At 45.7% G+C, this 23,777-nt stretch overlaps 1 protein-coding gene and 1 long non-coding RNA gene across 2 annotated transcripts in view; one reads left to right on the top strand and one right to left on the bottom strand.

The window, feature by feature from the left end:
- Positions 1-23,777, bottom strand: part of tmprss3a (transmembrane serine protease 3a) — a 181,316-nt gene that overhangs the window by 27,754 nt on the left and 129,785 nt on the right. Inside the window, exons 8-9 of the mRNA XM_088382835.1 lie at positions 7,260-7,425; positions 6,503-6,672 (exon numbers count right to left, since the gene is read on the bottom strand). Of these exons, the coding sequence (XP_088238961.1) occupies positions 6,503-6,672; positions 7,260-7,425 (336 nt within the window). The remainder of the gene's footprint in view (positions 1-6,502; positions 6,673-7,259; positions 7,426-23,777) is intronic.
- LOC148394672 (uncharacterized) overlaps positions 1-23,777 on the top strand; it is a 128,601-nt gene that overhangs the window by 33,464 nt on the left and 71,360 nt on the right. The gene's annotated exons all lie outside the window — the stretch shown is intronic.

Here is a 23,777-nt window from a genome sequence, read left to right as displayed (position 1 = left end):
CCACGGACAAACAAAACATTCAAGTAAACAATACAAAAAGTAAAAACAAAGAAGGCACATACAATGAATAAATAAAAGCAATAAATAAATAAATAAATAAATAAATAAGAGCAACATGGTTAAAATGGAGCAATTGTGCATACAATGCAACTTTGTTTATATAACATATTTCAGAACAACGGAGCTATAACAAAGCGCTTTATATATAACAATAGGAGAACCACAATTACAGTGAAAACAGTACATTAAACCACAAATTAGTATTAAAATACAGAAATAAAACGATAACAACAAAGTCAGTTGAAAGCCAAACTAAAACGGGTCTTCAAACGAGTTTAAAAATGGTCAGAGAGTGGGGTCATTCCAGAGGGAAAGACCAGCAACAGAAAAAGCTCGATCCCCTATGAGGCTCCGCTTAGTCTTCCGTACTTCCAGTAGCATCTGGTCTGCTGACCTGAGGCAGATGCGTACGAGTGGAGGAGGTCAGAGAAGTAAGCTTGGGTGAGAGCAATTAACGATTTGAAAACAAATAGAAGTATCTTAAATGAACCTAGTGGTAGAGTGTCCGCACTGAGACTGGAAGGTCGTGGGTTCAAACCCCGGCCGGGTCATACCAAAGACTATAATAATGGGACCCATTGCCTCCCTGCTTGGCACTCAGCATCAAGGGTTGGAATTGGGGGGTTAGATCACCAAATGATTCCCGAGTGCGGCACCGCTGCTGCTCACTGCTCCCCTCTCCTCCAGGGGATGGATCAAAATCACACAGTGATGGGTTAAATGCAGAGGACAAATTTCACCACACCCATATGTGTGTGTGACGATCATTGGGACTTTAACTTTAAAATATACTGTGAATATATACATTGTACAATATACAGTGAAGGGAGGCCAGAAATGTGCGCCCTCTTACGAACTCCAGATAGGGGTGCAACTGGAGATGCTTGAGTGAGGACTGGCTGACGCCAAAATAAAGTACATTGCAGTAGTCTAGCCGAGATGTGATGTTATTTAGCACTGATGAGAAAGGAAGGGCTTCACCTTAGCCAGCTGCATAAGAAGAAGCTGGATTTGACAACAGCACTGATTTGGCGGTCATATTTTAAATCATTGTCCAATTTAAAATCAAAGATTGACACTGTTGGTTTAAGGCAGTGCTTCTCAAATAGTGGGGTGCGCCCCCCTGGGGGGGCATGGTGCGATACCAAGGGGGGCGCGTGTGACACCAGGGAACATGCTTTTCTTTTGGCTGTACTAGATTAAACTAGCCGCGAAGTTACAACACACTGCTTCACTGCTAAAACCAACTAGCGCGTCCCAAACATGGGTCCAAAGAAGGCACCATCGGCTGCCCTCTCTTCGGTGGAGGTCAATGATATTAAAAAAGCGTTGGACTTCCTCAATGAAGAAGTCTCTGCTGTCAGGCTGCAGCATAAAGGCACCCTTATGTTGGTCGAGGAGGTTAAAGCTCTCCGCATCCAGAATGAGAAAAAGGATAAGAGAATCACCTTTCTGAAAAGCAGGGTTACCGACCTGGAGCAGTACACCAGAATCAACGACGTTATCATCTCCGGACTCAACATCAAAGCCCGGTCATACGCCCGGGCGTTGGCCGCTGGCGAGAGAGGTGAGCTCGATGAACTGGATGTTAGCTCCACGGAGCAACAGGTGGCTACCTTCCTGCAGTCCAAGGGGATACAGCTGGACTGCGACAACATCGAAGCTTGCCACTCTCTGCCCAAGAGGAGCCCCGGGGACAAATCTGCTGTCATCATGCGGTTTGTCAACCAAAAACACAAGATTGCACTATTAAAACAAGGAAGAAAGTTGAGAGGAACCGACGTCTACATCAATGAGCACCTGACGTAGCGCAACGCTGATATCGCCAAAAAAGCACGCTACCTCAAGAAGCAGAAAAAAATTCATCACACCTGGACTACAAACTGTAAAATATTTATCAAGCTCAATGGAACAGCAAAAGTGCTGATGGTAAGAAGTACCGAGGAGCTGGACAGATACCAATGATCATCATGCAGGACGGTAAGGTAAACTCTAACAACCATGACACACACCGAAAGAGTCAAGCATCTACACTTGAAGACAATAGTAACATAACTCAGAGGATTAGTGAACACGAAAAACTGGAACTCCAATCATTTCAATATACTGACCACAGTTCACTGGATATGGAACATGATATGGACCCGGATAACGACTTCTTCAACTCAATCAACAATAGCTGCAGTTACTATACTGATGAAGAATTTCATAGAATTAATAAAGATAGCAAACTGTCCATTATACATATTAACAGTAGGAGTCTGTATGCCAACTGCACAAACATTAAGGATATCTGCATCAGTTTACTCGCCCATTGAACATTATTGCAATAACGAAATTATGGATCAACACAGTAAAAGGGGCAGACTTTGAGGTGGAGGGATATGAATTTATACACATAGATCGACAAAACAAAGGTGAAGGAGGAGTTGCGATCTATGTGGAAAAGACATTAAACGTCAGGGTGATAAAGGACATGTCAATGGTTGTTAACAACATATTGGAATGCATAACAATTGAAATACTTAAAGAAAAAAGAAACATTTAATCATTAGCTGCATATATCGGACACCAGGTTCTAGTATTGAACTGTTCACAGAATGGATGGTGGAGGTGTTTTCAAAAATCAGTTACAAAACAATTTTCATCTGTGGAGACTTCAACATTGATTTACTCAATCCAAACACTTTTAAGGTTTTTGATGACAGCTATAAAATTACTCAACCGGCCAAAAAACAGGAATACAGAAGAATTAAAACAGAAGAAACAATAAACGCATTTAAAAATGGGTTAATGTCACAAAACTGGGATACTATATACAATAAAAATAACATTAACTGTGCATACGAGGAATTCTTAAAAATTTTCAAAAGGTTATATGACAAATACTGTAAAAGTAATAGGAAACTAAATTATGTAGATCATCCCTGGATCACAAAGGGCTTACAAAATGCCAGTAAAAAGAAAAATACACTTTACAGAGCATTTATGAGACAGAGAACTAAAGAGTCAGTGAATACAAACAATATAAGAACAAACTGACTTATATTAAAATAGCTGCTAGGAAAGAATACTATAATAAAATATTAAATGATAATAAAATAACACCAAAGAAATATGGAATATAATGAATACTGTAATAAAAAATGGCTCTAAAACAATAAATTATCCTAAATATTTTATTATCAATAACACTGAGAAGCATGATATGCAAGAAGTGGCTAACGACTTTAATAAATTATTTGTAAGTGTGGGACCTGATCTGGCCAAACAAATCCCAGATCCAGTAACATCTGAGGAGCAGTGTAATAGTTTAATAGACAGGAATGTTCCTTACTGCAGCGGATGAGAAAGAAATTATAAAGACGGTTTCCCAATGCACACACAAGACCTCTAATGACTGAGAAGCGAATCGGTCGAATTCCGAATCTATTTTTCCCATTGCAAATAATGGAAAAAATTTTTAGTCCGTTCCAAGACTAAAGAAAAATGCCTTTTTTAAGCATTTTTTCATTTGCGCATTTTTGTCCGATCGCGCATCTGCAGCGCACCGAACGCGCAACCGTAGCGCGTCGCCGACCACGCAACTGCACCACGCTGGTCGCATTATTGTGACAGAGCCGTCGCTGAAATTTTGAAAATAATTTTAAAGCCCTGATGTACTTACCAGAATTTAAGTGTACCTAAGTGCGCAGGGAGTTTAATTTTGTCCGATCGCGCAACCGTAACGCGTCGCCGAGCGCGCAACTGCACCGCGCTGGTCGCACTATTGTGACAGAGCTGTCGCTGAAATTTCGAAAATATTTTTAAAGTCCTGATGTACTTTCCAAAATGTAAGTGGACCTCAGTGCGCAGGGAGCTTAATTTGGTCCGGGCGCTCACTGTTGCATTGCTTTAAAGCGTCTTTGTGTTTTAGGATGGCTTTACTGCTCCCACTTGCTTACTTTGGAGGCATGATTAAGGGTGAATACAATCCTCAAAGTAACGAAAATACAATAACTACAGAGTCAGTCGGCATCCGGGCAGCGCGGTCAGGTTTTCTCGGGTCCTCCCGGCTCATTTCGCAAGGTTCAACCTGCGAATTTTGTTCAGCAACCGAAGCAAAAATATCTCGAAATTTTTGTTCAAATTCCGATTTGTTCGAGAACCGGGACAATCGGAAACCGAGGTTTGACTGTAAAATAAATAGATGCAGCTCACTGACAAGTGCCGCTATTTGAGCTAATTTTAGAAGAGTCCTGCGGGTGACTCATGTGCTCCTCACGGGCGACCTGGTGCCCGCGGGCACCGTGTTGGTGGCCCCTGCTCTACAGTGTCGAGCACACGGGACATGCGCACACGTAGCACAGAGCAGGCGATAAAAACTGCAGTGGGACACCATGGAAAAATATTGAACAGGGTTGAAAAGAATGGCCAAGAGAGACGGAGATAAGAGAATTGAGAGCTATACGAAAGCATCACAGAAAATTATTGAGAAGCACTGGTTTAAGGTAAGATGCCAGGTGGCCCAGGTCAAGATGGTGGGACCTCTGGAACCAAAAAACATAATTTCAGTTTTTCTGTCAATGAAATTTAGAAAATTCTATGAAAATTCTTCTAAGCAGGACAAAATTTGTCATAAGGAGAATGCTCCTTTGTGCTCAGTGGGATATAGATCTAACAGTTCTGAACATAGCAGTGGAAGGAAATGCCATGCTTACATAGCAAATGCAATAAAATAGCAAGGCCCCTTGTGGAACCTCATACGACAGAGGGTCAGAACGGTACTCAAAGTGACCAAGGCTAACCCAGAATGTCCTGCCAACCATATAGGATCCAAACCACTCGAGAGCGCAACCACTAATTCCAAACTGGTGCTGCAAACAAGTTGGCAGAATACTGTGGCCCACTGTAGTTAGATCCAAGAAAACCAGGCACGCATAGTGTCAGTTTCATTTGTGCAGCATATAATTAAAAACTCGTAAAAGGGATGACTGTGCATTATCTTGAAACCTTATTGGAACACCTCTATGACATTATATTTATCCAAGTATGATTTAGACGGTGTGTACCACTTTTTCCAGAATATTAGAAATAAAAGGTAGCTTGGAGATGGGACTAAAATTAGACAGCACACTTTGATCAAGGCCAGATTTGTTAAAGTTAAAGTCCCAATGATTGTGTCACACACACACAACTGGGTGCGGTGAAATTTGTCTCTGCATTTAACCCATCCCCGAAGGGAGCAGTGAGCAGCAGCGGTGCCGCGCCCGGGAATCATTTGGTGATCTAACCCCCCAATTCCAACCCTTAATGCTGAGTGCCAAGCAGGGAGGCAATGGGTCCCATTTTTATAGTCTTTGGTATGACCCGGCCAGGGTTTGAACCCACAACCTTCCGGTCTCAGGGCGGACACTCTACCACTAGGCCACTGAGATGGTGTGTTTAAAATGTTAGGGGACTACAGCAGACAAAAACTGCTGTTTATAACTGGTGAACCATAATCTGTAAAAACATCAAGGAAACTGCTTCAAAGGATTTTAATACACAGCGGAACAAGGAACATGGCTAAAAGGGTCACGTGTGGCGTTTGAGATAAGTGCCCTCGCTGTCGCAAACTTGTCACAGAAAAACTGCGGAAATGTATTGCTCATTTCAGGGCTTTCCAGTTCAAATAGGCTGTTGGATTTTAATTGCAGAATCAATAGCTTTAAAGAGAACATGTGCAATATGCCAATTTTTCTGAATAAGGTTTGACAGATACATGTTTCGTCTTTGCCGAATTTTGATTTGCTTTTTGGAGTCTGTTAAAATCCATATTCTTCTTGTTTATGTTTTGTAATACATACGTATCACTCTCTACAAGTTGACAACCAGTTCAGTGAAAAAAAGTTTTTAATCAAAGTCAAATCAAATCAAAAACCCTGGGTCACACGGCAAGATTTGAACGTAGTGGTGGTGTGTAGCCACATGGCAAACTCAATATATCACATCACACACAAACTGATTTCATTCATGAATATTTCCACATCCTGCAAAACCTCCCAAGACGTGATGTAAATAAACATGGCTGAGACAGCGCGAGCACCAACTTTCTGTTGCACCATGAGTGATTTGATTTTGTATTACACACCGTGATTCTGTGCCACCTTGTCACCTCACTTTCTGATTGGCTGCCCATCACTGTCAACTTGCATGCTCATTTGTCCTTGGGCACACCACATACGATGAAAAGTCAAGCCAAAACAGTCCAACGTTTTGAAGATCTCCGATTTGACATTGGAGCAGCCAAAACATTCTCCCGAGCGATTGAGAACGGTCTGAGCACACCACACACGGAAGGAATATCTGATAGGATTATCTTTGGAGCCATTACAAGAATCAGAGCTGTCCTACGTTTGTCGAGGCCAATTATCCTGCCGTGTGAACCGGGTGCACAAAAGTGCACAAAATAACACCATACCATTGAAAACAAGGTGCTTGGTGAGTTTCACAAGTGCAACATCATAATCCAGTCCTTTGGGGTGATAACGAGCATGATGTATGATTTGCTCCACTGCAAGAGACAGGGCTCCATGGACTGGTTGCTCTATCTCTCCCACATGGACTACCCACAAGGAAGGGTCTGCAAATCTGGTAACAGATAATAGGAAAGGTAATAAGATCTGCTATATCATGCATCTTTGAGAAGAATTGACAGAATGCTTCAATATGAGTACTGTCTGTTAATTGGCACACATCAAATGTAACTCACGACAATAATGTGACAGGACTCATGTCAGGACATGACCATTCATGTGTTGAGATACCATTACATTTACTATAAAATGACAGCATACTCTATTGTTGAAGTTCTACGTTGAGGGAAAAGGTAATTAAATTTGATCAAATTAGCTGCGGTGCCTACTCGGCTTTTCCGGCCAGCTCTGCCACCTGTGTTGGACGCACGACAATAATGTTACAGGACTCATGATCATTCATGTCTTGCAATACCATTACTTTTACTTAAAATACTCTATTGTTGAAGTTCTATGTTGAGGGAAAAGGTGAATAAATTTGTTCAAAATTGCTGCGGTGCCTCATCGCTCTGCTACCTGTGTTGGACGCAGGTGACCACCTGGCCAATATTTTCTGGTCAGATTTTGTGTTTGCGCGTGCGTGCATGTTATGTGTGTGTGTGTGTGCGTGCGCGAGTGTGTGTGTGTGTGAGATTGATTTACCCAAACACACAGTGTGCTGCTGTGACAATCCAACGTGATGTTATGATAGAACCTCCACAGATGTGTTCACTGCTGAAATGAAGGCTAACCTGCCAGGGAAACTGGCCTGGCTGGGAGATGTTTCCTCCAACGATACGAGTTAAGTGCTTAGGTCTGGAGCCACACTCTGTGAACAGAATTGTGCACATCAGCAATATTGTTCTGTCTGTGAGCCATGTGATTCGGTGTGTCTTTCGCGACTGAGCCATCAAATCATGATAGACTAATACAAATATGGTTCAAATGGATTTTCATATACTATGTATTAAGGTTTATAATCAGGAGTCACAAACTTCACTAAGACAACGTATATTTTATAATGCCCATTTGGCCAAAACATATTATCAATGAGCATTGCTTATGACTAGAGATCGTCTGAGTTTATGGTCCACACAAACTGCTTAGTCCGTATTTTAATACAATCAGTCTCTAGATATCCTAAATAAAATAAATGGAGTGTTATTCTAAACCTTGCACCGGTCCAATATAATTGTGGAATGAAAGTGACCTCATGGATTTTGCTTGACATTCAACTAAATGCTTAACTCTTGTCAAATGAAGTCATCCGTTAATTCACTTCATTTTGCTACCCGGGTGCAGGCTACAGGTGCAACAATGACAGAGAGGATGCAAATGCACAAACATTTCTGTCTCACTGCCTCAAGATTCAATTGAAGAGATTTTGCCAGCTGTTTCCAGTTATTCTAAGACACCAGTGAGGTGCGGTCAGAGGAGGCCTCCCCTGCCATCATGAAAAGGGGGAAAAACTGTCACGTCTCGTCCCCAACTGCTCCACTATGTGTCTGTTGTCTTGGTTTCTGTCTGTGTGCTCGCCCCTCCCCTCCTGTGTGCCCATGATCAGTGTGATTATTCCCACCTGCCTCTCGTTACCTGTCATGTATATAAGTCCTGTCTGCCCCTCACTCAATGTCGGATCATTGTTATGTGTCAACGTCATGATGTCTTTTTGGTTCCAGTTGCTGTCATTGGTAATGTCACCCGGTCATTTTGTTTCACGTCTTTTTCGGTCAGTCTTGTTGTTAGGTTTTGTTAATGAGTCATGTCGGTTGCCGAGTCTGTTAGTTTGCCTTTTTGAGTTCACCAATAAACCCTGGTCCAAGCTGCACTTGGTCGTCCTGCTCCATGCTCCACCCGACCTTGACAAAAACAAATTCAATTGTTTTTATTATAGCAATTTTCCTTTTAATTTCAGTAGTTTTGTATAATTTTAAACCAAAATCGCTGGACTTTTAACTTTTATACTTTTTATACATATTTTAAAACCGAAGACGATTCGCTCGGAGGAGCCAACTTCCTGCCTTACCTCTGAGGATTGCGTAATCACACGGCTATATGCTGACAGGCTATGCAGTGAGGCTGAACTGCTGTCTATCTCTATGTCGCTGTTTGTGTTCAAACACTGTGGCCCCATTAACTAATTTCCGTAGTTAAGCTGATGTATATAATATCTAGTGTTTTTTGTCATCTGTCTGTAACGTCGTGTTTCTTTAGATCAGGGGTGTCAATTTTTTTTGCGGGCCGCATTGTAGTCATAGCTTCTTTCGGAGGGCCATTATCAACCTAAATAAATTTAGGAGCACCTCACATTACATATATGAGTTATATATAAAATATCTATCTATCTATCTATCTATCTATCTATCTATCTATCTATCTATCTATCTATCTATCTATCTATCTATCTATCTATCTATCTATCTATCTATCTATCTATCTACAGTAAAAGCTACAAAACAAACTGACAAATAACACGTTTTCAAAATAGACGAGTAAAAACTGGTCAAATATTTTAAAAAAAGATATTAAAAGTGAAGACAATTTGTAAATTCTAGTAATGACACGAATTTGATGCACAATTTGTCTTCGCGGGCCACATAACATGATGTGGCGGGCCGTATCTGGCCCCCGGGCCTTGAGTTTGACACCTGTGCTTTAGATGAACAAAACGGCTTTGAAAAGACACCTTACGGAGGCAATGAAAAAAAGGTTCTCCAGCCTTATGGCAGAGGGTGCTAATGATCCCGGGATGCTTCATGCGCCCACCTGTAGAAGAAGTGATCTCCAGTTGAAATTTAAAGTGAACAACTGAGGAGCCGTCGTCTATTTATTTCGTTTTACATTCGTTTTTTTTTTTTTCGTTTTTACATTTCGTTTTACAATGGAGGATTACATATACAAACGATTTTCAACTATGGATTTTCGGTCGAAGCAGGAGGTGATCAGTAAAGGAAGAGCAACTCCGGAGTTAAAAGGTTTGATTCGGACAACGGGACTTAGGAGCATGTCTTTTCAAACGGAGTGGTACGCACGATCAAAAACAAGTTTTTGATTCCATGTGCTTTATTGAGTGTTTTTACATGTGAAGACTGCTGATAGGAGATTTTAATTGGAATACCGTATTTTTAGGACTATAAGTCGCGTTATTTTCATACTCTGGGTGGGGGGGGGGGCGACTTATACTCAGGAGCGACTTATATGTGAATTTTTACTTGATCATTAACACTTTACTTACGAGTATAGTTGACCACTTCACATGTTATTTTCATTTTAAACTGCATGAGGGCGCACTATGGCTGTGGAATAATTGGAGCCTCACTGACAATGAAATCCATTTACTGACTTCCGAAGTCGGGATATTTAATGATTTGGAGTGACAAAGATTATTTGATAAACTTGTTATTTATGTTATAGTTATTTGACATATAGTTTATTTAGAGTAGCAACGTGTATGTTGTTAGACTTAAGTAGTTTCCGATTTTCTAGGGAGGCCGTGAAGGCAGCGGGGGTGGGGGAGCGATCCAGGGCGCTTGCGTGTGTTGGCTCACATGTTGAGCTCTTGATTTGTGAAATAAAGAGCCGGTCATCAAACCCATGTCTTGCCTGGTATTTTGGTAATGCTACAATATGGTTATATACGTAGATCTGTGGAATAATTGGAGCCACCAACTGACAACGAGGCTGACGTCAGCGCACACGTAGGTCAACAGCTGGGGTTTTTTTTTTCGTTTTTTTTTTTTGACACAGAGGATGAATATTCCAGTGGATTTAATGATTTGGAGTGACACGGATGGTTCGTTAAAATTGTTGTTTATATTACATTTATTTGATATATCTAGTCTGACGTCAGCAGCGCACGTAGTTCCGGTGTCAACAGCTGTGTTTTTTCTTTTTTTTTTTTTGACACGGAAGACGGAGATTCTGATGAATTTACTGATTTGGATTGACACGGATGGTTTGATAAAATTGTTGTTTATATCACATTCATTTGATATATCTAGTCCGCGGCGCACGTAGTCTTTCCAGCGTCAACAGCTGTTTTTTTTTTTTTTGACACGGAAGACGAAGATTCTGATGGATTTATTGATTTGGAGTGACAGGGATGGTTCAATAAAATTCTTGTTTATATTAGTTATTTAATACATAGTTTATATATTGTTATATGGACCTGTAGAAAAAAATTGAACTGCAACGTGCCGCTGACGTCGGTCTTATTTACATAAAGGAGGATCAACTTGATCGATGGCTTTAATGATTTGGAGTGACACAAATGGTTTGATAAAGGTGTTATTTATGTTATAGTTATTTGAATAACTGTTATTGTTACATCCGGCCCATTCTTAGCTTCTCGTTTGTGTTTATGTCACGTTAGCATACCGTATCGTTTAGCCTGTTGTTGCTCGTTCATGTCTGTTCTTGGTGTTTCTCCCAAAATGCGACTTATACTCCGGAGCAACTTAAAAAAATGTTTTTTCACTTTATTGTGCATTTTATGGCTGATGCGACGTATATTCCGGAGCGATTTTTAGTCCAAAAAATAGGGTAGTTCAAATTAAATAATAAAGAAGCCACTCTAGAGCAGCGTTCCCCAACCTTTTTTGTGACACGGTTAGGTGTCGGCCGAATTTTACCAGGGGAGGGGGGTGATGACGTCAGTGCCTCCTCAGTCATGAACCTCACCACACGTCACTGATCGTAGTTCATTTATCGTGGCTTCAGTACATCGCGGTACAAGTACAGTACAAGCTGCAAAGACAGAAAAACTTGAATATGTCATACGTATAGGTTTGCGACCGATTCTTTATGTTGTGCCGTTGCCATTGACCAAAGATTGTGTGAAATCTGTCACGTCTACTGATTGTGAAATGTGCGACAGAGCGTTCTATATTGATTATATTCATTGGAAAAAAAAAGAAAAGAAACCATTGCTTTCAGAGAATGTAGTCAAGCGAAATTGTATATGTATCGACATGCCAAGATCTGGGGAAAAGCTGGTAAAAACCAAAATGTCTTTGAATTTGAGAGGCGACGATGATCTGAATGAAATTGATGCAATTGGAGTCCCCAGAGGAGTTCCTGATTAATAAGAATTAATTGACCAAATTGCAGCGGGATGGGAGTCCTCCATTTGCTGCTGGTGTACGATGAACAAGAACGTAGACAGGTTAAATTACATCCATTACAACATGCAGAAATTGGGCAATTGGACACGAGCGGGACTTGAGGCAGTGCACGAACAGCTAGCCACGTCTTCCCTATGTCAATCCAGAACCACAATGCTCTTGTTATGTTGTTGTCTGAGAAAGGAGGGGTCTGAGCAATGTTCGGAGAACAATGCTGCACCTTCATCCAGAACGACACCGCCCCTGATGGGAGCCTGACGGAGGCGAGTGCAGGCCTGCAATCCCTCAACATGATGAAAGAGCACTACACGAACACATGAATGAAAAGCTCGACTGCTTTTGGGAAGTATAAAGCCCTTGTGTCCTCAATTTTAACATCAGTTGCAGTGTTTGCTGCTATGCTCACCTTGTATGGATGTTGTTGTATACCATGTCTTCGTGCTCTGTTTAATCATCACTACAGCAATATCGCCCATGGAGGATGAGATTGCTCAGATGTACTTAATGTCTGAGCGGCAACATGATGAGGATGGGAAAATTCCTGCATGTGTTACCAGACTTTTCCCAGATCTGTAATTCTGAATGATGACATCGCGACGTTTATCCTTTGAGGGTTAACATATTTGTCCTCATGAATGTGATCCAACAACTGAAAGTCAAGAAAAGGGGTTGTTTACGGTGATGTGTAAATTTGAGCAAATATGTGATAAACAGAAGGGAAATGTTGGAATAATTAGATGGTCGGCCTGACCAAAGGCCTCATTATTTACGAGTTGGGAGTCCTTTGCTTCAACAAAGCAACAAAGTCTAGCCCCAGAGAATTCCTTTACCTCCCTTCCTATCTTATCTCACTAGTTCTTTGTTTAATTCATAAGAACTCCTCTCCTTTTAGGCCAACTCTGTATTTTTTATTTATGGGTTGTTGTTGAGACTGTTTGTCTTCAAGTGTTACAGAAAAAACATATCTGTTGAAGTAGTTGCATATAAGTTATCCCATATTTACTCAATATTAGTATTGTGTGAAACTTAGCAAGAAAGTTGCATTGTTCCACAGGAAAATGAGACTCAACACGCTTCGACGCAACCGGCTGCCCACCAGCTGAGGTGTAACAGGACAGACTCTGCATTGCTGGAGTCACAAATCAGCCAAGGCCTCACACCACATAACATTCATTAGCTAATCAGCATTGCATCAGCCACAATCTCCCCTCCCTTTAGTGTAGCAATGCCTTTTGTAACCAGGGCAACCCAAAATAAAAAGAGAAGATAGCGGAAGAGGAGCTCAGAATTCATGGAGGACTGTAGCTGGGCCTTCTACATAATTCTCCTCGCGAGTAAAACGAATACTAGTTGTCTTCTCCTCTTTGTTGTGCAAAATAGTGTCTGATGGTACTTACACCTGACAAAATGGTATACAGAAAATAATGTATAAATATAATAAATGTAAATATGGTGTGTGTGTGTGTGTGTGTGTGTGTGTGTGTGTGTGTGTGTGTGTGTGTAACACATGTAGATGTACCTAAAGTATACATAATGTAAATATGTTTTTAGAATTCTTACATTATTATAACAACTTTTTTTATAACAAGGTACAAGTGTACATACTGTAAATATGTTTTTAGAACTCTTTTATTCCATCCATCCATCCTTTTTCTTCCGCTTATCCAGGGTCGGGTCGCGGGGGCAGCAGCTTTAGGAGGGACTACTAGACTTCCCTCTCCTCAGCCACTTCATCCAGCTCATCCCGGGGGATCCCAATGCGTTCCCAGGCCAGCTGAGAGACATAGTCACTCCAGCGCGTCCTGGGTCGTCCACGGGGTCTCCTACCGGTGGGACATGGCCGGAACACCTCCCCAGGGAGGCGTCTAGGAGGCATCCTGATGAGATGCCCGAGCCACCTCATCTGGCTTCTCTCAAACTGGAGGAGCAGCGGCTCTACTCCGAGTCTCTCCCGGATGACCGAGCTTCTCACCTTATCTCTAAGGGAGAGCCCGGACACCCTGCGGAGGAAACTCATTTCGGCTGCTTGTATCCCGGATCTCGTTCTTTCGGTCACGACCCATAGCTCGTGACCATAGGTGAGGGTAGGAGCGTAGATCGACCGGTAAATTGAGAGCTTTGCCTTTTGGTTCAGTTGTCTCTTCACCACGACGGACCGGTACAGTGTCCGCATTACTGCCGACGCTGCACCGATCCGCCTGTCAATCTCGCGCGCCATCCTGCCTTCTCTCGTGAACAAGACCCCAAGATACTTGAACTCCTCCACTTGGGGCAGGATCTCATACCCGATCTGGAGAGGGCATTCCACCTTTTTCCGACCGAGGACCATAGCCTCGGATTTGGAGGTGCTGACCCTCATTCCGACCACTTCACACTCGGTTGCGAACCGCTCCAGTGAGAGCTGGAGATCACAGCTTAAAGAAGTCAACAGCACCACGTTGTCTGCAAAAAGCAGAGACACAATGCTGAGGTCCCCAAACCGGACACCCTCAACGCCTCGGCTGCGCCTAGAAATTCTGCCCATAAAAGTTATAAACAGAATCGGTGACAAAGGGCAGCCTTGGCCCTAACCCTAACCATAACCCTTACTTGGAACGAATCCGACTTACTGCCGGAAATGCTGGCCAAACTCTGGCATTGGCGATACAGGGACCGAACTGCCCTTATCAGTTGGCTCGGCATTCCCGAAGCACCCTCCACAGAATTTCCAGAGGGGCACGGTTGAACGCCTTCTCCAAGTCCACAAAACACATGTGGACTGGTTGAGCCCCCTCGAGAATCCTGCTGAGGGTGTAGAGCTGGTCCACTGTTCCACGACCAGGACGAAAGCCACACTGCTCCTCCTGAATCAGAGGTTCAACGTCCCGACGGACCCTACTCTCTAGCACCCCTGATTCGACCTTACCAGGGAGGCTGAGGAGTGTGATTTCCCTGTAATTGGAACACACCCTCTGGTCTCCCTTCTTAAAGAGGGGAACCACCACCCCAGTCTGCCAATCCAGAGGCACTGTTCCCGATGTCCACGCAATGTTGTAGAGGGGTGTCAGCCATGACAGCCCCACAACATCCAGAGCCTTTAAAAATTCCGGACGGATCTCATCCACCCCCGGGGCCTTGCCTCCGAGAAGTTTTTCAACTACCTCAGTGATTTCGACCACAGAGATTGGAGAGTCCGCCTCAGAGTCTCCAGGCCCTGCTTCCACAATGGAAAGTGTGTAGGTGGAATTGAGGAGGTCTTCAAAGTATTCTCCCCACCGACTCACGACGTCCCGAGTCGAGGTCAGCAGCACGCCATCTCCACTGTAAACAGTGTTGACCGTGCACTGCTTCCCCCTCCTGAGACGCCGGATGGTGGACCAGAATTTCCTCGAGAAGTCATTCTCCATGGCCTCGCCAAACTCCTCCCACGCCCGGGTTTTTGCCTCAGCAACCACCAAAGCCGCGTTTCGCTTGGCCATTCGGTACCTGTCAACTGCCTCCGGAGTCCCAAACGGCCCGATAGGACTCCTTCTTCAGCTTGACTGCATGTTTTATCGCTGGTGTTCACCAGCGGGTTCGGGGATTGCCGCCACGACAGGCACCAACGACCTTACGGGCAATGTCCCCCGCCTCCTCCGAGATGTGGGAAAAGCTCTGCCGGAAGTGGGAATTGAAGCTCTTCCTGACAGGGGATTCTGCTAGACGCCCAATCACGCCCTTCCAGGTCTTACTGTCATTGCCAATGTGAGCATTGAAGTTACCCAGTAGAACGATGACGGAGCGCTCTCCAGCACTTCCTCCAAGGACTCCAAAAATGGTGGGCACTCTGAGCTGCTGTTTGGTGCATAGACACAAACAACAGTCAGGACCCATCCCCCCACCTGAAGGAGGAGGGAGGCTACCGTCTCGTTCACCGGGGTGAACCCCAATGTGCAGGCGCCCAGCTGGGGGGCAATAAGTATACCCACACCTGCTTGACACCTCTCACCGTGGGCAACTCCAGATTGGAAGAGAGTCCAGCCCCTCTCGAGAGTACCGGAACCCAAACTGTGTGTGGAGGCAAGTCCGACTATGTTTAGTCGGAAATGTTCTGCCTCGCACACCAGCTCGGGCTCCTTTCCAAGCAGAGAGGTGACATTCCATGTCCCAAGAGCCAGCTTCTGCAGCCAGGGATCGGACCGCCAAGGTCCCTGCCTTTGGCCGTCGCCCAGCTTACAATGCACTCGACCCCTCTTTCCCCTCCCACAGGTGGTGAGCACATGGGAAGGGGGACCAACGTTTCCTTTTCGGGCTGTGCCCCATGGGCAAAAGCCCGGCCACCAGATGCTTGCCTTCGAGCCCCACCTCCAGACCTGGCTCCAGAGGGGGGCCCCAGTGACCGGCGTCCGGGCGAGGGAAGTCCATATATATTTTTCATCATAAGGGGTCTTTATTATTTTATATATTATATTATTACTTCAATTTTTTTATAACAAGGTATATTACTGTAAATATGTTTTTAGAACTCTTATTATAACAACCTTTTTTATAACAAGGTACAAGTGTGCGTACTGCAATTTTGTGGGCACTCCCTGCCTTCTGCTGGCGTGTGGACAACTTTCGTGCCATAATGCCTCAATTCAGAATTTTTATTTAGAATTTTTTATTGTTGTTTGTGGAAAAAAATCAGCGATGTACTTAAGCCGCGATAAATCAACCGCGATGTAGCGGTGAGGAATTACTGTATTTATATATTTTACTTTTTTAACTTGCATACATACAGGTAACCGACATTGTTAAGCACAAATTAATATTCCATGTACATGTATTCTAAAATTCCACTCTCAGTGAACAGCCTGCATGTTTTACAAAGTCAGCATGACCTGTAAGAGAACACCCGATAAAGCATTCTGAGATGTGATGATGGAAGTCTTAAAGTATTTTGAACATTCTGTTGGGCAGCTCGGTGGTGTACATGTTAGCACATCCACCTCACAGTTAGGAGGGTGCTGGTTCGATTCCACCTCTGACCCTCCCTGTGTAGAATTTGCATGTTCTCCCTGTGCCCACGTGTGTTTTCTCTGGGCACTCCGGTTTCCTCCCATATCCCAAAAACATGCTTGGTAGGCCAATTGAGCACTCCAAATTGACCCTAGGTGTGGGTGCGGATGGTTGTTCGTCTCGGTGTGCCCTGCGATCAGCTGGCAACCGGTTCATGGTGTGTGACTGCTGGGATAAGCACGCTCGTGACCCCCGTGGGGACAAGCGGTATAGAAACTGGATGGATGGATAAACATTCTGTTCACAGTCAGCGTAACGTTTTGGAGACTAACCATGGGCCAAGAATGTGGGATAGGTTGCTGGAGTTTCATGTGTGTGCATGAAATCTGAGGGAGAATAACTTCATGGTGACAGAGAGGTCGTCCTCTTGGTGACTGAGACGCCCAAGGATAAGGGAGCAGAGACACCCAGACAATTGAAACATGGCTACGTGTTGGCAGAAAGGCTGTAAAATTTGGTGACTGGTGGACCAGACAAGCGGAACGCCCAGGGATGCTGATAAGGAAGCCACAACCCACATACTCTGTGGAATGGTGCCCTTGTCAACCAACTATATAAACATGAGGGCTGCAGAAGTTATATGCCGCCTTTTCTGACTGTGCCCATGAACCGACCGAGCGACCAAGCAACCTAGCTTCTCAAAGTCTGGCTAAACAAATAAAGTGAGGTACATACTACGGCCTAATTTGAGTCCACAAAGGCCCAAACATCTGATGTCTCTCAAAGACTATCCACACCAATTCTACTACTGTGTGGTATATGTTTGGTATGACATTTTCTCAACAATCTGCTAGGAAAATACCCTATTTTTTGGACTAAAAGTCGCTCCGGAATATAGGTCGCATTAGCCATAAAATGCACAATAACGTGAAAAAAAACATATAAGTCGCTCCGGAGTATAAGTCGCATTTTGGGGGAAATTTATTCGACAAAATCCAACACCAAGAACAGACATGAACGAGCAAAAACAGGCTAAACGATAGGTATGCTAACGTGACATAAACACAAACTGACGTAACATTTAGAGTTATTCAAATAATTATTACAAAAATAACACGTTTATAAAACCATCTGTGTCACTCTGATTCATTGAATCCATCGATTGTCCTTTGTGTCAACAATGGGTGCGCGTCGCTGACGGCGCTTGCACTTCAAAATATTCCACAGGCCCATATAACAATATATAAATTATATATCAAATAATTATTATATAAGCAATAATATTATCAAACCATCTGTGTCACTCCAAATCATTAAATCCATCGATCAACTTCCTCGTCCTTTGTCAAAAATAACACGTTTATAAAACCATCTGTGTCACTCCAATTCATTAAATCCATCGATCGTCCTTTATGTCAACAATGGGTGCGCGCCGCTGATGGCGCTTGCACTTCAAAATATTCTACAGGCTCATATAACAATATATATATATCATATATCAATAACTATTATAAAAGCAATAATATTATCAAACCATCTCTGTCACTCCAAATCATTAAATCCATCGATCAACTTCCTCGTCCTTTGTCAACAATGCCGCGCGTGCGCCCTGACGTCAGCCGCGTCGTTATTCCACAGATCTAGCATATAACTACATTGTAGCGTTAACAAAGTACAAGGAAACAGCTTCCTGGACCTAGTCTACTCTGCGCAAAAGGGAGCTTTCAAAGCCACCCCCCTCCCCCATCTTGGGCTTTCTGACCATCTCACCGTTTTGCTTTTGTCCGCATACAGACAATTGGTAAAGGCATCCAGGTCGGTTCGGAGGCAGGTTCGGGTGTGGCCTGAGGGTGCCTCCGATGCACTTCGTGACTGCTTCGACACCACTGACTGGGACTTGTTTAAGCAGGCAGGCACCTACAACAATCGGACGGACATAGAGGAGTATACTGACTCTGTTTCCTCTTACATCACAAAGTGCATCGATGATGTGACTTGCTCAAAATCCGTCGTCACTCGCGCGAACTGGAAGCCGTGGCTTACAGAGGCTGTCCTCAGACTGCTGAGGGCCAGGGACAAGGCTTTCAGAGCGGGGGATGAGGCTGGCTTGAGGACAGCGAGGGCCAACCTGTCCCGAGGCATCAAAGAAGCGAAGAAGGCGTTCTCGTGCAAGGTCTCCACCCACTTACAGGACAGCAAGGACGCACGTAGCCTTTGGCAGGGCATTCAGACCATCACGGACTACAAGCCCGCGCCGAGGAGCTGTGAAGGCGACGTCCGTCTGCAGAACGATCTAAACCGCTTCTTTGCTCGCTTCGACGCCCAGAACAGCACTTGCCGCTGAAGACCACTCCCCCCCCACACGAGCAGCCCCTGCGCCTCTCTGCCGACCGTGTGAGGAGGGCGCTTGCCGCTATTGACACCCGTAAGGCGGCGGGCCCTGACAACATCCCGGGTCGAGCGCTGAAGAACTGCGCTGGGGTGCTGTCGGGTGTCTTCACGGACATCTTTAACGTTTCCCGGCAGCAGGTCATCGTCCCCTCGTGTTTCAAGGCTGCCACCAGCGTTCCTGTGCCGAAGAAACCTGCACCGTCCTGCTTCAATGACTACTGCCCCGTGGCACTGACGCCCATCATCATGAAGTGCTTTGAGCGGCTTGTCATGGAGCACATCAAATCCGTTCTCCCCCCCCACATTGACCCTTTCCAGTTTGCGTACCATGCCAAGCGGTCCTCTGAGGATGCCATCTGCTCTGCCCTCCACTCGGCCCTCACCCACCTGGAGAGAAAGGACTCATATGTGAGGTTGCTGTTTGTGGACTTCAGCTCTGCCTTCAACACCATTGTGCCGCAGCGACTCATCTGCAAACTCGACGAGCTGGGCCTAAGTACCTCCCTCTGCAACTGGCTACTGGACTTCCGCTGTCAGAGGCCTCAGGTGGTGCGTGTTGGCGACAAAATCTCCGCCAGCATCACGCTGAGCACGGGGGCCCCCCCAGGGCTGCGTGCTCAGTCCATTGCTCTTCACCCTGCTGACGCATGACTGCACTGCGACCTACAGCGACAACCGCATAGTGAAGTTTGCTGACGACACCACTCTGGTGGGTCTCATCACGAAGGGCGACGAGACTCGGTACAGGTCGGAAGTTGACCTTCTGACCACGTGGTGCAGGGATAACAACCTCCTGCTGAACGTCAACAAGACCAAGGAAATCGTTGTTGACTTCCGGAAGGGTCACACAAAACACCTGCCGCTGATCATCGACGGTGCTGTGGTGGAGAGGGTGAGCTGCACCAAGTTCCTTGGGGTGCACATCAGTGAGGACCTCTCCTGGTCCGCAAACACCTCGTCACTGGAAAAGAAAGCTAAGCGCCGCCTGTACTTCCTGCGGAACCTCAGGCTTGCATGTGCACCTCAGGCAGTCCTGTCTACATTCTACCGTGGCACCATTGAGAGCGTCCTCACCAGTTGCATCCCTGTCTTGGGTGGTAACTGCACTGAACAGAACTTGAAGGCCCTGCAGCGCATAGTGAATACGGCTGGTAAGATTATTGGTGCTTCGCTCCCCTCCCTGAAGGACATTTACACCTTGGGAGATGGGTCTCGCCCGCAAGGCAACCTCGATTGCGAGAGATGTGAGTCACCCGGCTCACTCTTTGTTTGACCTTCTGCCCTCTGGGAAGAGGTACAGGAGCCTGCGCTCCCGCACCACCAGACTCGCCAACAGCTTCTTTCTCCAGGCTGTTAGGACCCAGAACTCGCTACCCCCTTCTGCGTAGCGTGCGGCACTGTTGCGCTATTTTCTGGAATGTCTGCTGTACGCTCACTTGCTCCTTTTTTTGCTCCTCTTATTTATTTATTTGTTGTGTTATTTATTCATTATTTATTCAGCACGCTGTTGTTATACTTGTTTACTTGTTTGTCTGTTGTGGGCCATGTCTTGTCACCGTGGGATAGGGGGGAACGAAATTTCTTTGGCATGTGGAGAAATTGACAATAAAGCTGACTTTGACTTTTGACTTTGAAAGACGTGGGTTTGGTCAACGGCTCTTTATTTAACAAAACAAGAGTTCAACGAGCCAACAACTACTGAACTGTAACGATAAAAACATAAACAAGTTGCAACACGAAATAAAATGTATCAAATAACTATAACATCAATACCGCATTTTTCGGACTATAAGTGAGGTTTTTTTTCATAGTTTGGGTGGGGGGGCGACTTATACTGAAGAGCGACTTATATGTTAATTTTTTCATGAATTTTCAAAATTAAAAAAAAAGTGAAACCACGAAAAACGAACTGCGATGTAGCAAGGGATTACTGTAATTTGAATTTCAAGTGACGTCAGCAGCGCGGCGCGGCAGTTGTTTACATAAAGGACAAAGATTCGATCACGGGATGACGAAGAGGACGAAGGGCCCCACGTACTACCGGCATCATTAGCAGCTTTGTTTGTAAGTGACACGGAGGATGAAGAGTTTGAAGGATTTAAGGATTTGGAGTGAAACAGAAGGTTTGAAAAACTGTTATGGCTTTTACGCATGCCCGGTCCTACTCTACGGAGCTCTCTTTCACCTCCGTTGATGGAAGTCTGGTGCCAGCGCTCGGCTAGGTGGCTGTCCGGGGATGGTGGATGGGGCTCGGACATGGCTTTTACGCACGCCCGGTCCTACACTACGGAGCTCTCTTTCACCAAGAAGCTTGTGCTATCCTCAATCGGATAAGCCACAGATTTGGTTGAGTGTTTCTAATAATTTACCACAGTAAAAACCACAAGGGAAAGAATTTGCAACAATAATACCTATACCTCTAACAGTTTAACCTTGGTATAATGACAAATGTTTGGTTGGGGGAAGGAGATGGAAAGATCTCTATGGGTTTTGGCGCATGTGTGTGTGTGTGTGTGTGCATGGGTGCATGCGTGCGTGCGTGCTACGTATGTTGGTCTACTTAAGTTAGGGGTGTCCAAACTTTTGTCAAGGAGGGCCAGATTTGATAAAGTGAAGGGGCCGGGGGCCAATAGATTTTTTGGACATTTTTTTTAACTACAAAAATGTCATGCCCCTCTGTGAGTCATCACCTTATTATGGTGGAGGGGTTTGCGTGTCCCTATGATCCTAGGAGCCATGTTCACTGGGGCTTTATGCCCCTGGTAGGGTCACCCATGGCAAAAGCGTCCTAGGTGAGGGGCCAGACAAAGCACGTCTCAGAAGACCCCTTATGACGAGTAAAATATATGGACCTAGTTTTCCCTCGCCCGGACGCGGGTCACCGGGGCCCTCTGGCGCCAGGCTTGGAGGTGGGGCTCGAAGGTGAGTGCCTTCGCCCATGGGGCCCGGCCGGGCACAGCCCGAAAAGAAAACGTGGGTCCCCTTTCCCGCGGGCTCACCACCTGTCAAAGGGGTCGGGTGCAAAGTGAGCTGGGCGGCGGGCAAAGGCGGTCCCATCCCCGGCAGCAGAAGCTGGCTCTTGGGACATGGAATGTCACCTCTCTGGCTGGAAAGGAGCCCGAGCTGGTGTTTGAGGCAGAAAAGTTCCGACTAGACATAGTCGGACTTGCCTCCACACATAGTTTGGGCTCTGGTACAAGAGAGGCATCGAGCAGGTGTGGGCATACTTATTGCCCCCCGGCTGGGCGCCTGCACATTGGGGTTCACCCCGGTCAACAAGAGGGTAGCCTCCCTCCGCCTTCGGGTGGGGGGACGGGTCCTGACTGTTTGTGTCTATGCACCAAACGGCAGCTCAGAGCACCCACCCTTCTTGGAGTCCCTGGAGGAAATGCTGGAGAGCACTCCTTTTGGGGACTCCATCGTTCTTCTGGGTGACTTCAATGCTCATGTGGGCAATGACAGTGAGACCTGGAAGGACGTGATTGGGAGGAACGGGCCCCCCCGATCTGAAACCGAGTGGTGTTCTATTATTGGACTTCTGTGCTCGACACGGATTTTCTATAATGAACACCATGTTGAAGCATAAGGATGTCCATGTGTGCAATGGGCACCAGGACACCCTAGGCCGCAGTTCGATGATCGACTTTGTAGTCACGTCATCGGATTTGCGGTTGCATGTTTTGGACACTCGGGTGAAGAGAGGGGTGGAGCTGTCAACTGATCACCACCTGGTGGTGGGTTGGCTCCGATGGTGGGGGAAGACGCCAGTCCGACCTGGCAGACCCAAATGCTCTGTGGGGAGAATACTTCGAAGACCTCCTCAATTCCACCTACACGCCTTCCATTGTGGAAGCAGGGCCTGGAGACTCTGAGGCGGACTCTCCAACCTCTGGGGTCGAAATCACTGAGGTAGTTAAAAAACTCCTCGGTGGCAAGGCCCTGGGGGTGGATGAGAGCCGTCCGGAGTTCCTAAGGGCTCTGGATGTTGTGGGGCTGTCATGGCTGACACGCCTCTCCAACATTGCGTGGACATCGGGGACGGTGCCTCTGGATTGGCAGACTGGGGTGGTGGTCCCCCTCTTTAAGAAGGGGGACCGGAGGGTGTGTTCCAACTACAGAGGAATCACACTTCTCAGCCTCCCTGGTAAGGTCTATTCAGGGGTCCGTCGGGAGGTCGAACCTCGGATTCAGGAGGAGCAGTGTGGATTTTGTCCTGGCCGTGGAACAGTGGACCAGCTCTACACCCTCGGCAGGATCCTTGAGGGTGCATGGGAGTTCGCCCAACCAGTCCACATGTGTTTGGTAGACTTGGAGAAGGCGTTCGACCGTGTCCCTCGGGAGGTTCTGTGGAGGGTGCTTCGGGAATACAGGGTGCCGAGCCAACTGATAAGGGCCGTTTGGTCCCTGTATCACCGATGCCAGAGTTTGGTCTGCATTTGCGGCAGTAAGTCGGATTTGTTCCCAGTGAGGGTTGGACTCCGCCAAGGCTGCCCTTTGTCACCGATTCTGTTCATAATTTTTTTTGACAGAATTTCTAGGCGCAGCCAAGGTGTTTAGGGTGTCCGGTTTGGGGACCTCAGCATCACGTCTCTGCTTCTTGCAGACGACGTGGTGCTGTTGGCTTCTTCAAGCCGTGATCTACAGCTTTCACGGGAGCGGTTCACAGCCGAGTGTGAAGCTGGAGGTCAGCACTTCCAAATCCGAGTCC

Source organism: Syngnathus floridae, chromosome 8, assembly GCF_059516105.1.
Source record: "Syngnathus floridae isolate MCC-2025c chromosome 8, RoL_Sflo_1.0, whole genome shotgun sequence".
Classification (NCBI taxonomy): Eukaryota; Metazoa; Chordata; class Actinopteri; order Syngnathiformes; family Syngnathidae; genus Syngnathus; species Syngnathus floridae.
This window is presented reverse-complemented; position numbering and strand designations above follow the sequence as displayed.